The 17498-nt window shown below is 31.9% G+C and overlaps 4 protein-coding genes across 4 annotated transcripts; 1 reads left to right on the forward strand and 3 right to left on the reverse strand.

Moving 5' to 3' along the window:
* Window positions 1-1084: 1084 nt before the first annotated feature.
* On the reverse strand, window positions 1085-2289 carry LOC115986956. The gene has a single exon (XM_031110392.1). The coding sequence runs from the start codon at window positions 2106-2108 to the stop codon at window positions 1239-1241; it is 870 nt and encodes a 289-aa protein (XP_030966252.1). The 5' UTR covers window positions 2109-2289; the 3' UTR covers window positions 1085-1238.
* Window positions 2290-6549: 4260 nt separating this feature from the next.
* Window positions 6550-6833, reverse strand: LOC115984365 (arabinogalactan protein 23-like). The gene has a single exon (XM_031107382.1). It carries the CDS (start codon window positions 6772-6774, stop codon window positions 6550-6552), a length of 225 nt encoding a protein of 74 aa, XP_030963242.1. The 5' UTR covers window positions 6775-6833.
* Window positions 6834-9172: 2339 nt separating this feature from the next.
* On the reverse strand, window positions 9173-9860 carry LOC115983517 (arabinogalactan protein 23-like). Its single transcript, XM_031106226.1, has one exon. It carries the CDS (start codon window positions 9586-9588, stop codon window positions 9370-9372), a length of 219 nt encoding a protein of 72 aa, XP_030962086.1. The 5' UTR covers window positions 9589-9860; the 3' UTR covers window positions 9173-9369.
* A 2851-nt stretch (window positions 9861-12711) lies between these two features.
* On the forward strand, window positions 12712-14422 carry LOC115987200 (anthocyanin 5-aromatic acyltransferase-like). Its single transcript, XM_031110703.1, has one exon. The coding sequence runs from the start codon at window positions 12854-12856 to the stop codon at window positions 14291-14293; it is 1440 nt and encodes a 479-aa protein (XP_030966563.1). The 5' UTR covers window positions 12712-12853; the 3' UTR covers window positions 14294-14422.
* The last annotated feature ends 3076 nt before the right edge of the window (window positions 14423-17498 follow it).

Below are 17498 nucleotides of genomic sequence, written 5' to 3' on the forward strand. Positions count from 1 at the left end.
TTCCAAATAATTCTAGAATGACAATGATGGGTTCCCAAACAATGCAATCTAACACAGTGCACACAATGCCTTCATGAATTCTTAATTGCTATTGAATAAACTTTCTTCTTTTGAGAATTGCAAAAAGCTGCTAGTTTTCTAGCCATTAGAAAAGCCAAAAACTCAGTTAACCCCTCATGTCTCCCAATGGGCAATGGATGACACCACCACTACAGTGTCTACCTCCTGACAGAAAGTTTTGCTTCAAGATATTTATTAGTTTCATGTCTTTGATGGAATTGAAAATTCCCTATGTCTGAATACACATACAATTATACAGAGCTCTCAGAAGATTGAAGCATACTTCCCTGAGTTCTCTATCAAACTAAGAGCTAAATAACAGGATACATTCTATGTTGGCACATAACAAACAGAAGTTCCGTTTCTTCAGAACTGTATTATACTCAACATGAAAGAGCATCTCAGATTCTCAGAAAAGTACTGGTGTTGAAATCAATGGAAAACTATGAATTAATGAATTCTACTACCTCCTATATCCTTTCACACAATAATCACTTTCTCAAGTGCCTCTTAAATCTTAATTAATCCAACTAATTAATCATATATGTGCCATATTAAATCTGTATATGAATTGTTCTTTCCCATTTGAATGAAATGTTTGCTTTAATCTCTGCAACTTCCCATTCACAATACCATCCAACTTGCTATTGCAACCAATCACCCATCTTTCTAGTGGGACAAATATGATGACTCAAAAGAAGAATAAAATGAATGAAAATTAATAATTATCAGTCATTATACTACCAACCCTGTGAAACAACAAAATTGATGTCAAGTTTAAATATTTTTTCTTCTAAAGGAATGCATAAGAAGATTCTCTTCCACCAAACTGCTTTTAGGTTATCACTTCACAAGTAAAATAATTAATGTGTCAAATGCTATGGCTAATACTAAATCACCATTAAACATTAGCATGTGAGTCATGTGACCTTGAGACAAATACATCCATAACATTTTGATTTAGCAATCAAATCAAAACTCAAAAGTCACCGCTGGACTAATTCTTAAAATAAGAAGACACTGCTAACTTTTCAGCCAAAATGGTCATTTTATATAATGAAAGAAAAACATATGCCATCCAAGGAGAATCAAACATTAATACATGAAAATCCAACTCAATGGAAAACCAATGTATAACTTTATATCATTAGTAAACTAATCTTTGAAAAAAAGCTAAGTCATCTTGACAGCAGAGTGAACAATAATCCAACTGACAAGCCAGCAATACAAATGAAGGAAATTCCGCGAACTCGAACAAATAATGTATTCAAATTCTTAGCAACCTGGAGAGTCAGAGTCAAAATCTGTAACCTACCTAGCTCCTCCATCTTCTTAAAGAAGTACATTGGCTTCAATGATTGCCTCAACATGAAAGCCAAAGAGAAAGGAAACCCAAATGCCACAGCACTCATCATTGAAACCTCAGGAATAGGCGAAGACTTAGTGATATAAGCAATCCAAGCTCCAAGGCCAAGCTGAACCAGACCCAGAAAAGCCACAGCTTTACTCAAACTATAGATGGTCTTCATCGTCCCTTCTAGAACTTCTCGGGTCTCATTGGCTAAAGCAGATTGGTCACGCTCCACTGTTGGTCCCTCAATTTCTTGGTGCTTGAAATCCGGGTTTTGACTTGGGTATTCACTAGGCTTTTGGGGTTTCTCAGATTCTGAGGATGGTTCAGAGGTTGAATAAAATCTGGGTTTTCCTCCATGAAACCAATCAAGCTTGAAACTTTGAGGGTTTTTAACAGGGTTTAGGGGTTTCCCAGTGTGTATCAATGAATCATAGGCTGAAATATTTCTGGGTTTTTCATTTGGTGACCAATAAAGATCAGGGTTTTTGAAATTGGTAGCAGAGCTTGACCATGATCCAATGGAACCAAGATTGGAACTTTGGGGGTTTGGCTGTATTGGGGATTGAAATTCAATAAGATTGAAGCTTGGGTTGGAAAGTGTTTTGGCAGAGATGAGGGAAGTCGTGGATGATGAGAATAAATGAGGTGTTTTTAGAAGCCTAGAGCTAAACCTGCGTGAAATCATGGCGGCCATTTGTGTGTGAGAGAGGGACAAGGGACAAGGTTTTTGTAAGGAGACACAAGGTTTGGCCAACTACCATGTTTTAGCGCAACGACTTGTAGCACTTGTTGAAAGAGTTCTCTTAAAACTTTGGTATGTCGGTTTGACTTTGGTTGTATTCATTCCATCTTTTCTTTTTTTGGATATGAATCTTTTGTTACAGACCCTAGTATACAGGGGTTATTATTGGGTGCGGTGAGTGAGACTCACTTCTATTCTCACTCACCTCTGCATGAGAGGAAGGGTTGGACTTAGGTTCTAGTGTCTGGTATTATTGAACTTGTTGAGATGATGACATGTGTCAACTTTTAGATACATGTCTAAAAATGAACATATGTCATTATCTGACCGGATCCAATGCACTAGACCTAAACCAAGTCCTGAGAAGAATAGAAGAGGAAGACACGTGTCACCATCTGGGACTGAAATAAGAGCTATGACTCACTGATGTTCTTCCTTGCAGGCTTGAACCTAGGAGATAAGATGCTAGAATGATCATTTTGCAAATATAAAAAAAGTCACTCTAATAGCTCCTACCCTTTTCGAGTATCAAAAAACTACTCTCATTTTTTACTTTTGCCCCTTGTAAAAGGATCAAAATCTAACTAATCTACAATATTACTTTATAAATTAAGTCCTATGGTTCTTTGTGTGAAACTTATTTTATATTAGTTTTGTATTGTAGATCACATTTCTTTTAATTGTCTATATATGAAAAAACTAAAAAATTAAAAAAATAAAGTTTTAAAATAAAATTGGCAAACTAAATTATATAAGAACAATATTATAATTCCAAATGTGATTACATATGTTTCTACATAGGGGAAAAAAAAAAAAAAAATCTTACCTAAGATTAACAAAACGTAAATGCCAAAATTTACTAATGCCGCATCCAAAAAGTGACAAAAGATATTTATTTAAATTAAAAATTATGTATACCAAAAAAAGAATTATAATATGGATTTTTTTTTTTTGAGAAACATTATATAGAAAGTGAAATATATATTCTTTAATTTTTTTTAATATAAGAATATTTTTATTTAAACTTATTGTCCTAAACCTCAAATTGTAATGAGCGGACCTTGCCTTGATCTTTTCTTTAATTTTCCCCCCCTCTTTGCTCCAATCCTCAAACTTATTACAAAACAGTTGAAATGATTTTCCCCCCTTTTATATACGGTTGACATGTTCTTTGATAAGAATGAAAATAATGTTAGTGATGGGTTGATATTGCTCCAATCACAATTTACCATGTTAAAATGTGGTGAACAAGATGGTGAAAAATGTTGTGTTGCTCATTATACAACAAGTTCCTAAAAGAAAATTCACTATTAACTTAAAAATCGAACATTTACCAAAGAAAATATATAAACATCTTAAAATTGCGTTTAGATGCTTGAATTTAGATTTGAATTTGAATTTTAAAGTGATGGGTTTGAAATGTCTTAATTCTAAATCCATAAATATTTAAATATGTCATATGGATTTCTAAAATTTTATGAGATAAGAATTTATGATATGTCAAATTCAAATCCTTAACCTTTTGCAAATTATCCAAACAAGGTATTTGGATTTTAATCAACCAAACCCTGCCATCCAAAAACACCATAAAGATACACATATATGAGCCAAACAAAGAAAATCAATGGGAAATCTTAACCTTAATACATTACTTGAATAATATAAAGATAATAATTCATCATTACAAAATTCATAGTGCTAACAGTACAACATCTCTTCGAAAGAAAAAAAAAAAAATCAGCACAACATATTGAAATTCTGTTATAGCAAGATTAATGCATGCAAACACTAACAACATAACAAAGAAAACACCCTACAGCCACAATAGAAGCTGAGAAAGCAAAGGCTGATCCATCATCCATGGCTGGCGATGGAGCAATCTCCTCCTCATAAGCACAAGCTCTCATCAACTGTGAGCAAACAATTGCACTGAGCCAAATGGCTGTAACCAAGGAAACCATCATGAAGGCCAATAAGCAATAATGGCAGTGACACAAAACTTAATTAGCAATTGAGATATATATATATATATATATATATATGTGGGTGAAACTTTTGGACTTAGTAATAATTTATAGTGTGATTTGCTAAAAGAAAGAGGAAAAAGATTTATTAAAAGGGTTAAAAAGTAAGGAGAATGCATGGTTGACATGTGTTGTGAGGATTAGTGCATGTAGCTTCAGGTTGTCATTCATTTAGATAGTCTCATATGCCACGTTGTGTCTCATAGACTCATACTACATTTGTGATTTGTGTAGAGAATATTAGAATGTGTTTAAAAGATTCCTTATGCCCTAAATATCATGATGACCAATAGGCCAATGCTGCAACTAGAAAAGCATTAAGTTGGTGAGAAGATAGGGTTTCAATTAGCTCAATTGCCTAGAAATAGAATTCGAGTTTTGCTTATATATATATAAAAAAAAATCGATTAACATCTTAAAGCCTTTTAAAATGGAAGTATAACATCTATTATTGCATAACATTTCGATTCACTTTGGTTTATTTCAGTCCACTTCGATCCATTTTGTTCACTTTAGTCCATTTTCGTCCACTTTGGTCCAATTCGGTTTAGTTGGTTCACTTTGATCCATTTATATAATATTCGGTCCCTTTTGGTCCTATTTGGTCTAATTCGTTCTAATTTAGTGCAAATAGTCCCACCTCAGTCCACTTTGAAGTATTCGGTCCATTTAAATCTAATTCGGTCTATTAAGTCCCATTCGAAGAATGAGAAATTTAAAACTTAAAAATTTTATTTTTATTTTTTTTAGAAGAAAAAGTTTTAGTTGTACAAAAAAAGAAAAAAATTCATAATAATAATATTTAGAAGAATATGGACCACTTCAAAAAGAATAATATCAATAAAAAGCACTAAAAATAATAAAATTATATAATATATATTTGTAAAAATAGAGAGATAGAAATTACTTTTAAAAATTGTTTAATTTTTAGGAAGAAAAAATTATTTACAATAAAATTTAGAGAATAAATTATACATTATACTACATCTCAAAATAATTATATATATATATATATATTTTTTTTTTTTTCATGCATAGCTACAACTAGTTTTTTTTGGGAGAAAACCGCCCCAACTATGGGAGTATTATTAAATCTTATTCAAATCAAAGTTGTAAATAGCAGAAACGTCTAGAGGAACAGTCTCCATCCAGACTACAAATGGGTCAGACTCCAAGGCTCTTCTAGCTAGCATATGACTATACGAGCAACACAATTTCCTAATTGACGAACAGGACAGAAAAGAATATCCTGGAAACCAGCAGCAACAGTTTTGATATCTTGGATAATGTGACCATAAGAGGAGCTGCAACTATTTAGTATAAAAAGGAAACAATGAGAGATCATTCTACCTTATACTTAGTCCTATTATGGCTCTAATTAAATTTCCTCCCATTTATGCCAACGTACATAACAATATGGTAAGTAAATCTGTCAATTCTTTTGCCTTCTCATCTTTTTCTTGTAGGCCAAAATAATACGGCAGAGAGGCAGAGCTGATTTTTAGTTATATGACCAAATAAAACTAGAAAACAAACAGATCTTTCTGGAACTTGAAGCGATTCTCTATATAGTAATATTAATTGGAGAACAAGAATCAAGGGATTTGATATAAATGGGATGTTGCCTAATGAATATATATATTTTATACAAGATAAAATTTCTACTCTAGCCTAATCTAAGTGTATATGTATGTGAAACTCTCTCCTAGAGACTTAAACCCCGGCCCTTGCCCCTCATACCCCACAAGCACTTATACTTATAAAGTGACCATCGTACCAAGGGTATGCCAGATACATTTGTATATAATTAATTTAAAGTTGAATTTTGATTTCCGATTTCCATACTAGCATTCCTTTCATCATGGGATATGATTATTCAGTCCACAATATCAAAGATTTTGAGCTATAAAATTCTTTCTATAGACTTACAGAACAGTTGCACTAGTGATTGGAATTTGAAAGAATATTATTGTCAAATTCTCAAAAATTTCATTAAAAAAAACTTATTTACTATTTAGCTAACTTGAAATCACAATTGCCATCTCTCTTTCAAGTTGAGTCTAAATTGGAATATTGAGAAGAATTTGCTTAACCAATATACAAACCATAGGCACATCTAAAATCATCAAACACGATTGGTTCCAAAAAAGAATACCATGCACAACCCAAATATATAATCCAAATAACGTGCACGAAATGCTCTTCTTTTCTAATAAATCAGATCATTCACATAAGGCATAAAATAAATTAGAATTAGAAATCCAAGAATAAAGAAATACAAATATAAGAAAACTCAAGAACACCCAAAAAAGATGTAATCTTTATTCCTTCACTTAAGCTCTATACCTTAACTTGCTTTAATTAAACATCTAGTACAAGTAATAGGCAACAAGTGACACAAGAGAAGCACCAACAAAAGAACCAACAACTGGGAAAGTAGCTGAGGCACCACTGCTTGGTCCTGGTGCTGGAGCTGGAGCTGGAGTTGGGGAGTAATGATGATGATGATGGTGATGATGGCCTTCATGAGCCAACACTGCACTCATTGAGGCAACAAAGAAAAGAACAGCACAAAGGATCTTCACCATTTCCATTGAGGCAAGAGTGAAAGGCAAAAATCTTGCAAATAAATGTAAGGATTATATCACCAACAATTCACCTTTGGTATTTGGGGGCTGTTGAATGAGGGTTGGGATTGAGGGGAATTTTATAGGAGATAACTGAGATTTTTTTTTGGAAGGAAAAAAGGAGCTGATTTTAAGTTTCCTTTTTTAAACATTTTATTTGGTAGGCTTATGATTACTTGATTTTGTTTGGTAAGAGGGTCAAGGATATAAAAGATATTTAAATTAATGATTTTTGAGGTTTTTAAAAATTTTTTTGAGAAGAAAAATAGGTAATTTTGAGGTTTTAAACTTGATTTCTGGTAAATTTTGTACAAGAAAAAAAAAATTGGTGGGTGTGCGGTATGCCTTTAATTATCTTCAGTGGTATCTCAGTAATAAATGTACAACATTCCTCATATTTACATTTGGGATTTGTGGATGTGAATTTCATCTCATATGTATCTGTTTGGGTCGTTCATGAATGTGAATTCCTTTGATATACAAGACAATTGTTATATAAGTAAAAGCCAATTAGTGTTTTAGTTTAATGATAAAAAATAATTATTAAAATCAGAAATTATATATTAAAACTCTTAAAAAAAAAAAGAAAAAAAAAAGACGGTTATCACATAATTTGTATAAGATAATTATACCTTGTAGGTGTTGATTAAGCTATTTATGAGAACTTCTACGGATGGCAAAAATGCCTTTATTTCATTAGACTCACTTTGTTTCACGTGGGTTATTTTATTTTATTAATTTGGTGGGGACATGTTTTTCTCTTCCAATAAGCTATGAAGAGAATTCCGTTTAAAATTACGCTTTTATTCTAAAAAATTACAACTAAAAGATGCCAGGAGTACTTTAGATATCCTATTTGTCTCTTTACATTGTTTTTTCTTTTCGTGTGGAAAATTATACTTTAAAGTTTGAACCTCTAATTTAGAAATAAAATAAATTAAATCCCGTAATTTTAAAAGTAACATTTAAAATTTTTTTTTTAAAATTAACAAATTAGTTACTCTTTTTTTTTTTTTAATTATTATTATTTTTTAAAATTTTATTGCTTACAACAAGGGAGGAGGGAACCCAAGCTTTTCTATGATAACACTAAATCAAAAGTCTCTTGGTCACTAACACAGTTACTTGGATAGTTGATTTTGTACTGAAGTTTCTTTTTCCAGTTGTTAAATTCATTCGTAATGGTTGTTCCAACTTCCAAGATCACAACTTAAGAAAATAATAAAAATAGTCTTTATGTGATTATTGGGGCATTTCCCTGGGAAGTGTCATATGTTTTGTGTTCTTGCACTTTTAAAAGGCTGAATAGAATGGAGTGTTTTGCAGCCTATTAGCATGGGTCATCAAATTTTTCCCCAGACCAAATGCTTGCTCTCAAATTTTTCCCCAGACCAAATGCTTGCTCTGAGGCTTAGTCTTTGTCTACTCTATGCTAGCCAGCCACTTATCCAACAAAGAGGATAACAAACAGGTTTAGAAGTCGGATAAATGCTGTGCATACACATGTGAGTAAAATCTCACATTAAATATCTGATAATGACAAGTGTGAGTAGTTAATATAATATAAAAAAAGTTAATGGATGTTTTAAGGACATTGATTTATAAATTTTATGGGAAAAGAAAAAAAATTAATTTTTTTGACTATTTTTTTTTATTTTTATGTTTTTTTACGAAAGTGGTGTCAAAAATTTTCTAAAATAATTTATTAATAATTGTCCAAAGAGCACCGTTAACATGACCCATATAACATAGTTAGTTCCAAACAAAAATAGATTTAAGCTTTTGCATTAAATGATGTTCATATATATTATGTTTTGGAGTGTCCCTAAAACAATCTATAAATTTGATAATTTAGATTAAGATCCTCAAGAAGGCTATAAAATTCCTAAAATCTTAATCAACACGATAAAATCCAATATACTGATTTTTACAATGGTTGAATACAATTTTGTGATTTATTGTTCATATGAGTATTGAATTAAAATGTTATGTAATGTTATATTAATTACTCAATTAGGAGTCTTCCCTAATCATTATCCCCAACAGTAAATTAACCATGATTTTTTTTTTTAAATCTATAAATTGGATAATTTAACTGGATTAAGATCTTCAAATAGGCTATAAAATTCCTAAAACCTTAACTAACATGATAAAATCTAATATACTCATTAATTTTACAATGGATGAATAAAATTTTAGGAGTTACTTTTCATGAGTAATGCATTCAAATGTTGAGTAAGGAATTTTCTGAAAATCTATGATTTTTAACAACATTTAAAAAGCATGCACAACTTGTACAAAAAATAAATTAAAAGGAGTCATGCATAATCCAAGATTTTATAACCTATTAGAATGCTTTTCCATAGTATCAAATCATTCATATATAGTACGTGCATAAAAGAAATATATAAGAACTCTAAGAAAGAAAAGTTAAAAGGAAATCTAAAGAGAAAAGACCAACAAATTAGTAACGTATTCTCATTAATCTTGTAAAATATTCGTCTTCTTGAAGCTCCCTCTTTCTTCAATTTCCCATTTTCTCTCTTTCATAAATGTATAAATCTAGTGCAAGTAGTAGGCCACAAATGACACAAGAGAAGCACCAACCAAAGGACCAACAACAGGCAAGCCAGCTGAGGCTCCACTGCTTGGTCCAGGTGCAGGTGCAGCCTGTGCAGGTGCAGGAGCTGGTGAGCTCGTATGATGATGGTGATCAGCCAACACTGCACTAAGTGAGGCAGCGGCTAAGAGCACAGCACAAGCGATCTTCTTCATCTCCATTGTGGTGAAGCGTGATCGGCAAGAAACTCAGATACAGATTTGAAGAGTTTTCACCTATTGATGCCTTTGGAATTCGCAGCCTATTCAATGAGTTGGGGTTGAGAGGCATATATAGGAAGAGGGTTGAGCTTTTTTTGGAATGAAAGGTTGTGGTTTAATTTCTTAGCCTTCTATTTTTAACAATTTTGTTTTGGAAGGACTTCGTTTACGCGGGTTGTTTTTACATATCAGAATCGTCTAGAATTTTTAGAGTAACTATATGAAATTCTTAAAATATTGTTCATCTATTGTAAAATGAGTGGATTAAATTTTGTTACGTCGTTAATATTTAGTGTGCATTTGACATTGGCTTAATTTTTTTTTTTTTTTATTATTTAGCTATTTTTGTTATTATTCAGGGGTTTCATTGTACTTTTAGGTATTATTCATGGGTCAAACTGTATTATTTCAGCTACTTTTTTGCTTTATCTACAGTACTTTTAGTAAAAAAAATTTAGTTTAAGTTAAATAAGTTGTTCTCAAATAGACCCTTAATATGTATTTAAATTATTGATGAAATGACAAAATAAAACCCAATCACTTCAAAATGAATTGATAGAATTTTAGGAACTATATGGTGCTTTACCCTAACAAATTTCGAGGATGTTAATCTATTTTTACATGTATGAGGATGTTAAAATGAAAGTGATTTAGCTTATTGGTTTAAGCGTATTTCGTGGTAATGCTTGTTAGAGCAAAATGGGTGGAATAGAGAATTAAATGATTAAGAGAGATTGAGATTAGGTACAATATCTAGGGTAAAACTTTAGATCGTTGAAATTGAGGGTTGATTCTCAACTATTGAATAAAAAAGTGAAAAAAGTAAAAGTAGTAAAAATCTGTTGTGAGTGAAAAGGGTGTAATTGCAATGAGTGCAATACCCGATCCAAGTCCAATTAAGAGTGAATTAAAAACAACATTCTAGACGAAAAATTTAGACAGTCATTGAAGTCAACCATGCATGAGAGCAGGGTACAGTTGGTGAGAGTTCCATAATACATAGAAAGCATGTTTAAGGCAAGGCGAAGAGGTGAACCATGTTGTTTGAAGCATCCAAGTGAGATTGGGACTGCATATATATATATATATATATTACATGAATCAATTATTTTGTGTGGTCATGTCCAATGCTGAGATGACTAGACTCTCCAAAGAATGACATAGGGCCTCAAGAGCCAATATATATATATATATATATATATATATATATATATAAACAATGGGCATGGGCCCCAAAAAAAAAAAATCTATAAGAATAAATAGATATAAATAACTATTTTAGTAATATGTTTTCACCATGGCTAATTACTTATATATCGTGCTTTTATTTTTTTCATTTTCGTTGGGGATGATTTGTACTTAGAGAATGTCATTGTTAGAGTTATATTAGTCCATTAGTATAAGCCTTAAGCCTATGTTAATGGGCTGATATATCTCTAACAGTCCTCTAAGTCATATGCCTTTTATAAGTTGATCAACAAAGGGAATAGATTGCAGTTGTAAGGTACCCTAAAGAAAATGGTGATGAAAAAAATGACAATTGAAGTGTATTTTACTACGCAAAAGATCTCACTCAATTTGTCGTTCCGCTACTAGGTACTGCTTCTATTTAGAGAATAAATTGATTTCTTAGTGAAGTAAGAAGCAAACTATTGTTGCTTGATCGAGTACTAAGGTTAAATATCATGTTGCAGTTGACACCACTATTGAACACATTTGTTTGCACTCTCTTAACAAGCACATGACATCTCTATTTCTACCATCACATCAATTTAATGTGATATTCAGAGTGCTATTTAGATGTCAAGAGGTTTGTAATTTAATGAAATAGTAATTCTCCTTTATTAAGAGAGCCCATTTTTGAATTTCTCATTTCATCATTTCTATTATTGTAACCATAAAAAAAAATATAAAAAAAAAAGTAGAGCTAGATTATTTTTTTTTGAGAGAAAATGTAGAGCTATATTTAGATTGATCACAATAACTTTTTATTTTATTTTATTTTTTTTATGAAAGGACAAAACATATTAAGATTTATTGTTATTAAAAACCACATAAAATTTTATTAATTAAACTAATTAGGAGTTAGGATGCACGCTTATATATAAAATTGGAGATTCCCTCACAGTAGAATCATTATGTACATTTTAGCAAAAACAAAAGAGAATAGAATACTCCGTACAAAAAGCATAGTTTAATTATCACGTTTCCTAAATGTGACATTAGTTTAATTGTTTTCATTCACATAAAAAAAAAAAAAAAGAGTTTAATTGTTTTTAAAGTTTTCAATCTAGGTAGTTGGCATCAATTTTATATGTACAAGATTCTGTTCGAACCCATTGGCATAAATTTTAATACATCATATTCTGTATTTTATAGTTAGACTAATTTAAAGGTTATGAGAATGAGTGATTTTAAGGCATTTGTTAATAGATTATTTAAAAAAGTTTTGATATTATTTTTATGGAAAATATAAAATGTTGTGAAAAATTTTAAAAATTTTCTATAAAAGTTTTTGGGTAAACTGCGTATTTCATTCCTATCATTTACACCATATTTCAATTTGGTCCCTAACTTTTCAACTGTGTCAATTTGGTCCCTAACCTTCAATACCATGTTACCTTAGTCCCTACTGTTATCTCTTAGATGGACTAAATTGATACGATATTGAAATGTTAGAGACCAAAATGATACAATTGAAAAAGTATAAATTAAATTAAAATATGGTATAAAAAATAGAAATTATAGTTTTTAACAAAATTATTTTTTAAAATATTTTCTAATACCTTTCTCAATTTTTTTTTTTCTAATTCAATTTCCTTAGGTATCAATTAACTTTTCCCATAATTTAAAGCTCTACTAAAGGATTCTAGGATTATTTAAATGGTAGTTGTATAAGTTTGTTCCAGCCTAATCCGCACCACTGTTTGAAAGTAAACCCCCAACCCCGACATATCTTTATCAGCTCAATATCCTATTGGTTGATTGATCATAAAAGACAATAAATGTACGATTAATAATTGAATTGTGCTCATATAAGAACAATTTCTTTTCTCTGCCTCTTCACTTCCATGATAACTTCCACAATTTTGCACCTTTGGGCATGATAAATTTGTAAAATTCTTGTTCTTATAACTTATATAAGTATATATTCCCAAGTCTTTGTTGAAACAAGATGAAATTGGAATTTTGACTTGGGCCTATATACTTGAATGTTTCATTTCACATGCTATCTAGCATAAATTTCATTTCCCATCTCTATCTCATGGCTAACTCCATCACAGTCAAGGTTCTTGATAATTGCTATCTCTCTCCCCCACCTAATTCAGCTCCACAAACCTCTCTCCCTCTAACCTTCTTTGACATACCATGGCTTTTCTTCTCTCCTGGCCAAACTTTGTACTTCTATGAATATCCCTACTCAACTACTTATTTCACATCCACTGCCTTTCCAAACCTCAAGCACTCCCTCTCTTTGACCCTCCAGCAGTACTACCCTTTTGCTGGAAACCTCAAGTCACCACCAAAACCTGGCAAGCCTGAGCTTGTTTACACAGAAGGTGACAAGGTTCAGCTCACACTTGCTGAGTCAAATGGGGATTTCAACCATCTTTCAGGTAATCATCCAAGAGATGTCAATGAATTCTACCAACTTGTGCCAAATTTGCCAACATGTTTCACAGGTGAAAAACAATTACTTCCTTTGCTTGCTGTTCAAGTTACTGTTTTCCCAAATGCTGGAATCTGTATTGGACTCACACACCACAATGTTGCTTGTGATGGAAGGACTTTTAACAATTTCATGAAGACTTGGGCTTGGTATTATGGTCTTGGTCCTCTTGGAGATTACCCTTCTCCCATCAAGTCTCTACCTTGTTATGATAGGTCAGTCATCATTGACACATGTGGGCTTGAGGCTATTTTCTTGAAGGATTGGTGGAACAGAAACTCTTCACAAGAAATTGTTGCTGTTGGTACTCAAACCAATGTAGATTTGTCCAACATGGTTAGAGCCACTTTTGTGATGAGTTTGAGTGATATGGAGAGGATCAAGCAATGGATATTAGCTCAATGCAAAAGGAAAAATAAGTCACAACCAATACATTTATCACCGAGTGTATTAACTTGTGCATTTGTATGGGTTTGTTTGCTTAAAACCCAAGTGGGTGTGAATGAGAAATGTGTTGGTGAGGATCCAATTTATTTTGGCTTTAATGCTGGAGGTCTTACTCGTTTGGAATATCCAGTGTCCACAACATATTTTGGAAATTGCATTGGGTTTGGCAGGGGAATGGCAAAGATGAATGAGTTACTAGAAGAAGATGGAATTATAGTTGCAGCTGAAGTATTTGGAAACACTGTTAAGAGGTTAGACAAATCATTTTTTGGAGGGGCAGAGAAGTGGATTTCAGATTGGGAGGTGATGTTTGGATCCAAGCTCCATGTTATGGTTTCTGGGTCTCCAAAGTTGGATCTTTATGAGACTGATTTTGGGTGGGGGAGACCCAAAAAGATTGAGGAGATTTCAATTGACACTACCAGAGCCATTTCATTGACTGAGAGTAGAGATTTGGAGGGTGGCATTGAGGTTGGCTTAGCCCTACCTAAACCTGAGATGGATGCTTTTGTTACTTCGTACACTGAAGGTCTTGAGGCCCTTCCTTGATTCACTCTAGATTCAATGTAAGTCTAGGATCACCAAAATTTTTCTCAATTGCTTGTGCCTACTGTGATTCATGCATATAATCAATGAGTTGTGAAAAAAATTGTATCCTAGCATTGCTCTTCTTTCTTCTGGCTTGAGTGTGTAACATGTTTATTTCTTTTCTGCTAAGAGGCTTAACATGTTCTAATTTGACCATATTTGCATTTAGGAATACACTTTAAAAAGAGGACCCCACGAAGACACATTCCAGACAAAGTTTCAATAATTATGTTCCTTTCACCATTATTATTCATTGGAAAAACTTAGCAGTATTATTTTTTTATTTTTTGAAAATAGCTTAGCAGTATTTTCTAAGGTTAGGCAGAGGAGGATCCATGTCAAATTCCTTAAAATTTTCTCACTATTTTAAGATAAGAATCTACTTTTTAGCTTCACCTCCTTTAAAAATGCTCTTACCTTATTTCTTATCATTTGTGGATGAGAACATTTGTTGTACTCAAGGACCTTGTAATAAGTACTATGCTTTGTTGTACATAGCCATATTTGTCAGTCATTAGAGGCTGGTCTTGTTAGATTTGAGATTGTTTTTAGAGTCAAATTCGGAGTTCAATACCAACACAAAGAAGACCGAGTTTATCACTTATCATTGCATTTTTAAGCCTAAAAAGGAATTAAAGCCTAAACTTCAAGGGCATGCAGACAAAGGTACTTTGATTTATATCCAATGGTAAAGCAGATAACAACATAGCGTAGATCCGTCAGTAAAACAACATTTTATTTATTTTTGCTAATATCAGTAAAACAACATTAAATTAACTTGTGTTCAACAATAATTATATAAAATAAAATGAAATAGAATAACAATAACACGATATATTAGTCCAGCAGTAATAAAACATATGGATCCAACAGTAGAGATAGTAAATTGTTAGCATAAATTTTTTATAAAATGAGAGTAAATTTGAGTGTGATAAAGAGAAAGGGCATGACTACCAGTGATGCACAAGAGTAAACTGGTTAGTTTCTATTGTCAATCACTAGCCAAAGTGGAGTGGGCTTTTCCCACATGAACACTTTTCTTTGCTTGAAGGGGTTTTGAGGGAAGTGAAGTGAAAGAAGGAAAATGAGTGGTTTTTTTTATTTTTTATTTCATTTTTTTTAGTGCATTTGAGCTTGGACAACAAGGTAGTTTTATGTGATAGAACATGAGGGGATGAGATAAATAATATGGGCCGTGAGCCTTGATTTATTGAGGAAACAAATGGACCATAAGTCAAGTCATCCATGTAACAATAAAAAAGATTTGTCAGTGAGCCCAATTTGTAAAGAAAGAAAATAATATAAACCATAAGCCCATCTTGTGATGTAAAAAAATATGAACAGTGAGCCTGTTTCATGAAATGAATGGAATTTTGGCCCATAACTGGAATCATTTAAATGAAGAATCTTGGGCCCAATTGATGTAGTTGGATGAATGTTGGGCTTCAAACGAGCTTTGGCCCAAAACCTATCATTTAAAAAAAAAAAAAAATAATCATGCTTGAGATAGCCTAAGTTGACTAATGAGATTATGCCACATGGCCTAAGACTAAAATAAAAAAAAAAGACCTCAAACACACTTATTAACTAGAATGTCATCATATAAAAAAAAAAAAAAAAAAAACTAGAATGTCACACATGTATGGGAATGTTAGGTGAATGAAATGCCTAAACTAGTTATGTGGAGGAAAAAAATTAATATAGATTTGTAAGCTAATGATTGAATAAAGATTAAAAAAAATCATCTGGAGGATTCTATGAAGCAATGAATTCAATTTACTACGAGTCTTGTGAATTGTTTTTTAGAGAAATCCGTAGTCCATAGCCTATCCCTCAAAAGTAAAAATCTTTGTACATTAAGTACCACTTTTTTGTTGTTATCCTTTTGAGATATCCACAATTTTTAAATATAAATCACACACTTGGCAAGATAAGTCCAAGGAGGTGGCCCCAACAAGTACTCTAATCTCATGTGAGGCTGTGAACCATTATGAATTTATTTCATTTGTAAACTTTTTCAAAATTTTGAGGCATATATCTCACTATCGAACAAATTTTATGGGTCCTCATGCACTCACTTATCAAAACGTGATACTTGCGACTTGCTATTCACAATATAATGCCAAAGGCCTTGTCAGCTTTTACTAATGCCTTGGCTTATTTTTGCTTTACACTGTATAAGACCATCCATAGTAATGGAGCTAAATTTTTAACTGTTTAGCACCATAAAAAGTCACTTTATTTATTTTACCTTCTCACATCTAACAGCAGTGGTTTTATTTTAACTTTTAATACAATAAAATAATATAAATACTACAATAAAATAATATTTCATTCAACCACTAAAATACAACTACAACCAAAAGTAGTGTGAATGCATGGTGGGCATTGGGAGAGACACAAAGGTAGTATGGAAAGAGACAAAAGCAATGTGAACACAAAATAAAAAAAACATTTTTTTTTAACCTTTCAGCTACAGTGGCTGTAGTTGTGCACTGTAGTTATGGAGTTAAAAAATATTGCTTTGGCTCCACTATTATAGAGTACTTTTTGATATTTAGTGATGCTAAAAATAGTTATATAGTTATTTAGTACTACTATTGCTAGCGCTTAGCAAAACCACATTATAATATAAAAGATTTTTTTTAGTACATTACATTCATGAATTTACAATTCATGCAATGGTATTTGATATTTATGAAAGGTGATCTATTTGCTTGTAACTAGCGTTTGAAATTAGATAAAATAAATCTTAATTTTTGTTTCCCTTGTGATGGACCTGAAGAGGTAAACATGTCAAGTATCCACATTTTAGTATCAGGAAGAAAAGAGAGTAAAAATGATTTATGTACTAGTGGCGAGCAAAAAATGGGAGTAGCCAAAATCATGAACATCTTGTCGGAGAGTAATACGAGGCGTCATGGTTGATAGTCGAAAGTCCAATAGCCAATAGTTGAAAGCATCACTAACTTAGGCTCTACTCGAGTAGTACGGGGTACATTTAAGTTTCAAATTACCTCACAAAGAATCACTTTGTACATTTTAGCAAAAGTAAAATAGAATATAAAGAAAATTACATTTTAAACATTATAATTTCAAAAGAAATAAATTAAACATTGAGGTTTTAAAAAGTAACAAATTAAGCCTATTGTTTTAAAAACAACAA

This window comes from Quercus lobata, chromosome 4 (genome assembly GCF_001633185.2).
Source record: "Quercus lobata isolate SW786 chromosome 4, ValleyOak3.0 Primary Assembly, whole genome shotgun sequence".
Taxonomy (NCBI): Eukaryota; Viridiplantae; Streptophyta; class Magnoliopsida; order Fagales; family Fagaceae; genus Quercus; species Quercus lobata.

Bases quoted from the DNA above. Each gene is read 5' to 3' on its own strand.
- LOC115986956 (XM_031110392.1), bottom strand. From the start codon at position 2,108: ATGGCCGCCATGATTTCACGCAGGTTTAGCTCTAGGCTTCTAAAAACA.
- LOC115984365 (XM_031107382.1), bottom strand. From the start codon at position 6,774: ATGGAAATGGTGAAGATCCTTTGTGCTGTTCTTTTCTTTGTTGCCTCA.
- LOC115983517 (XM_031106226.1), bottom strand. From the start codon at position 9,588: ATGGAGATGAAGAAGATCGCTTGTGCTGTGCTCTTAGCCGCTGCCTCA.
- LOC115987200 (XM_031110703.1), top strand. From the start codon at position 12,854: ATGCTATCTAGCATAAATTTCATTTCCCATCTCTATCTCATGGCTAAC.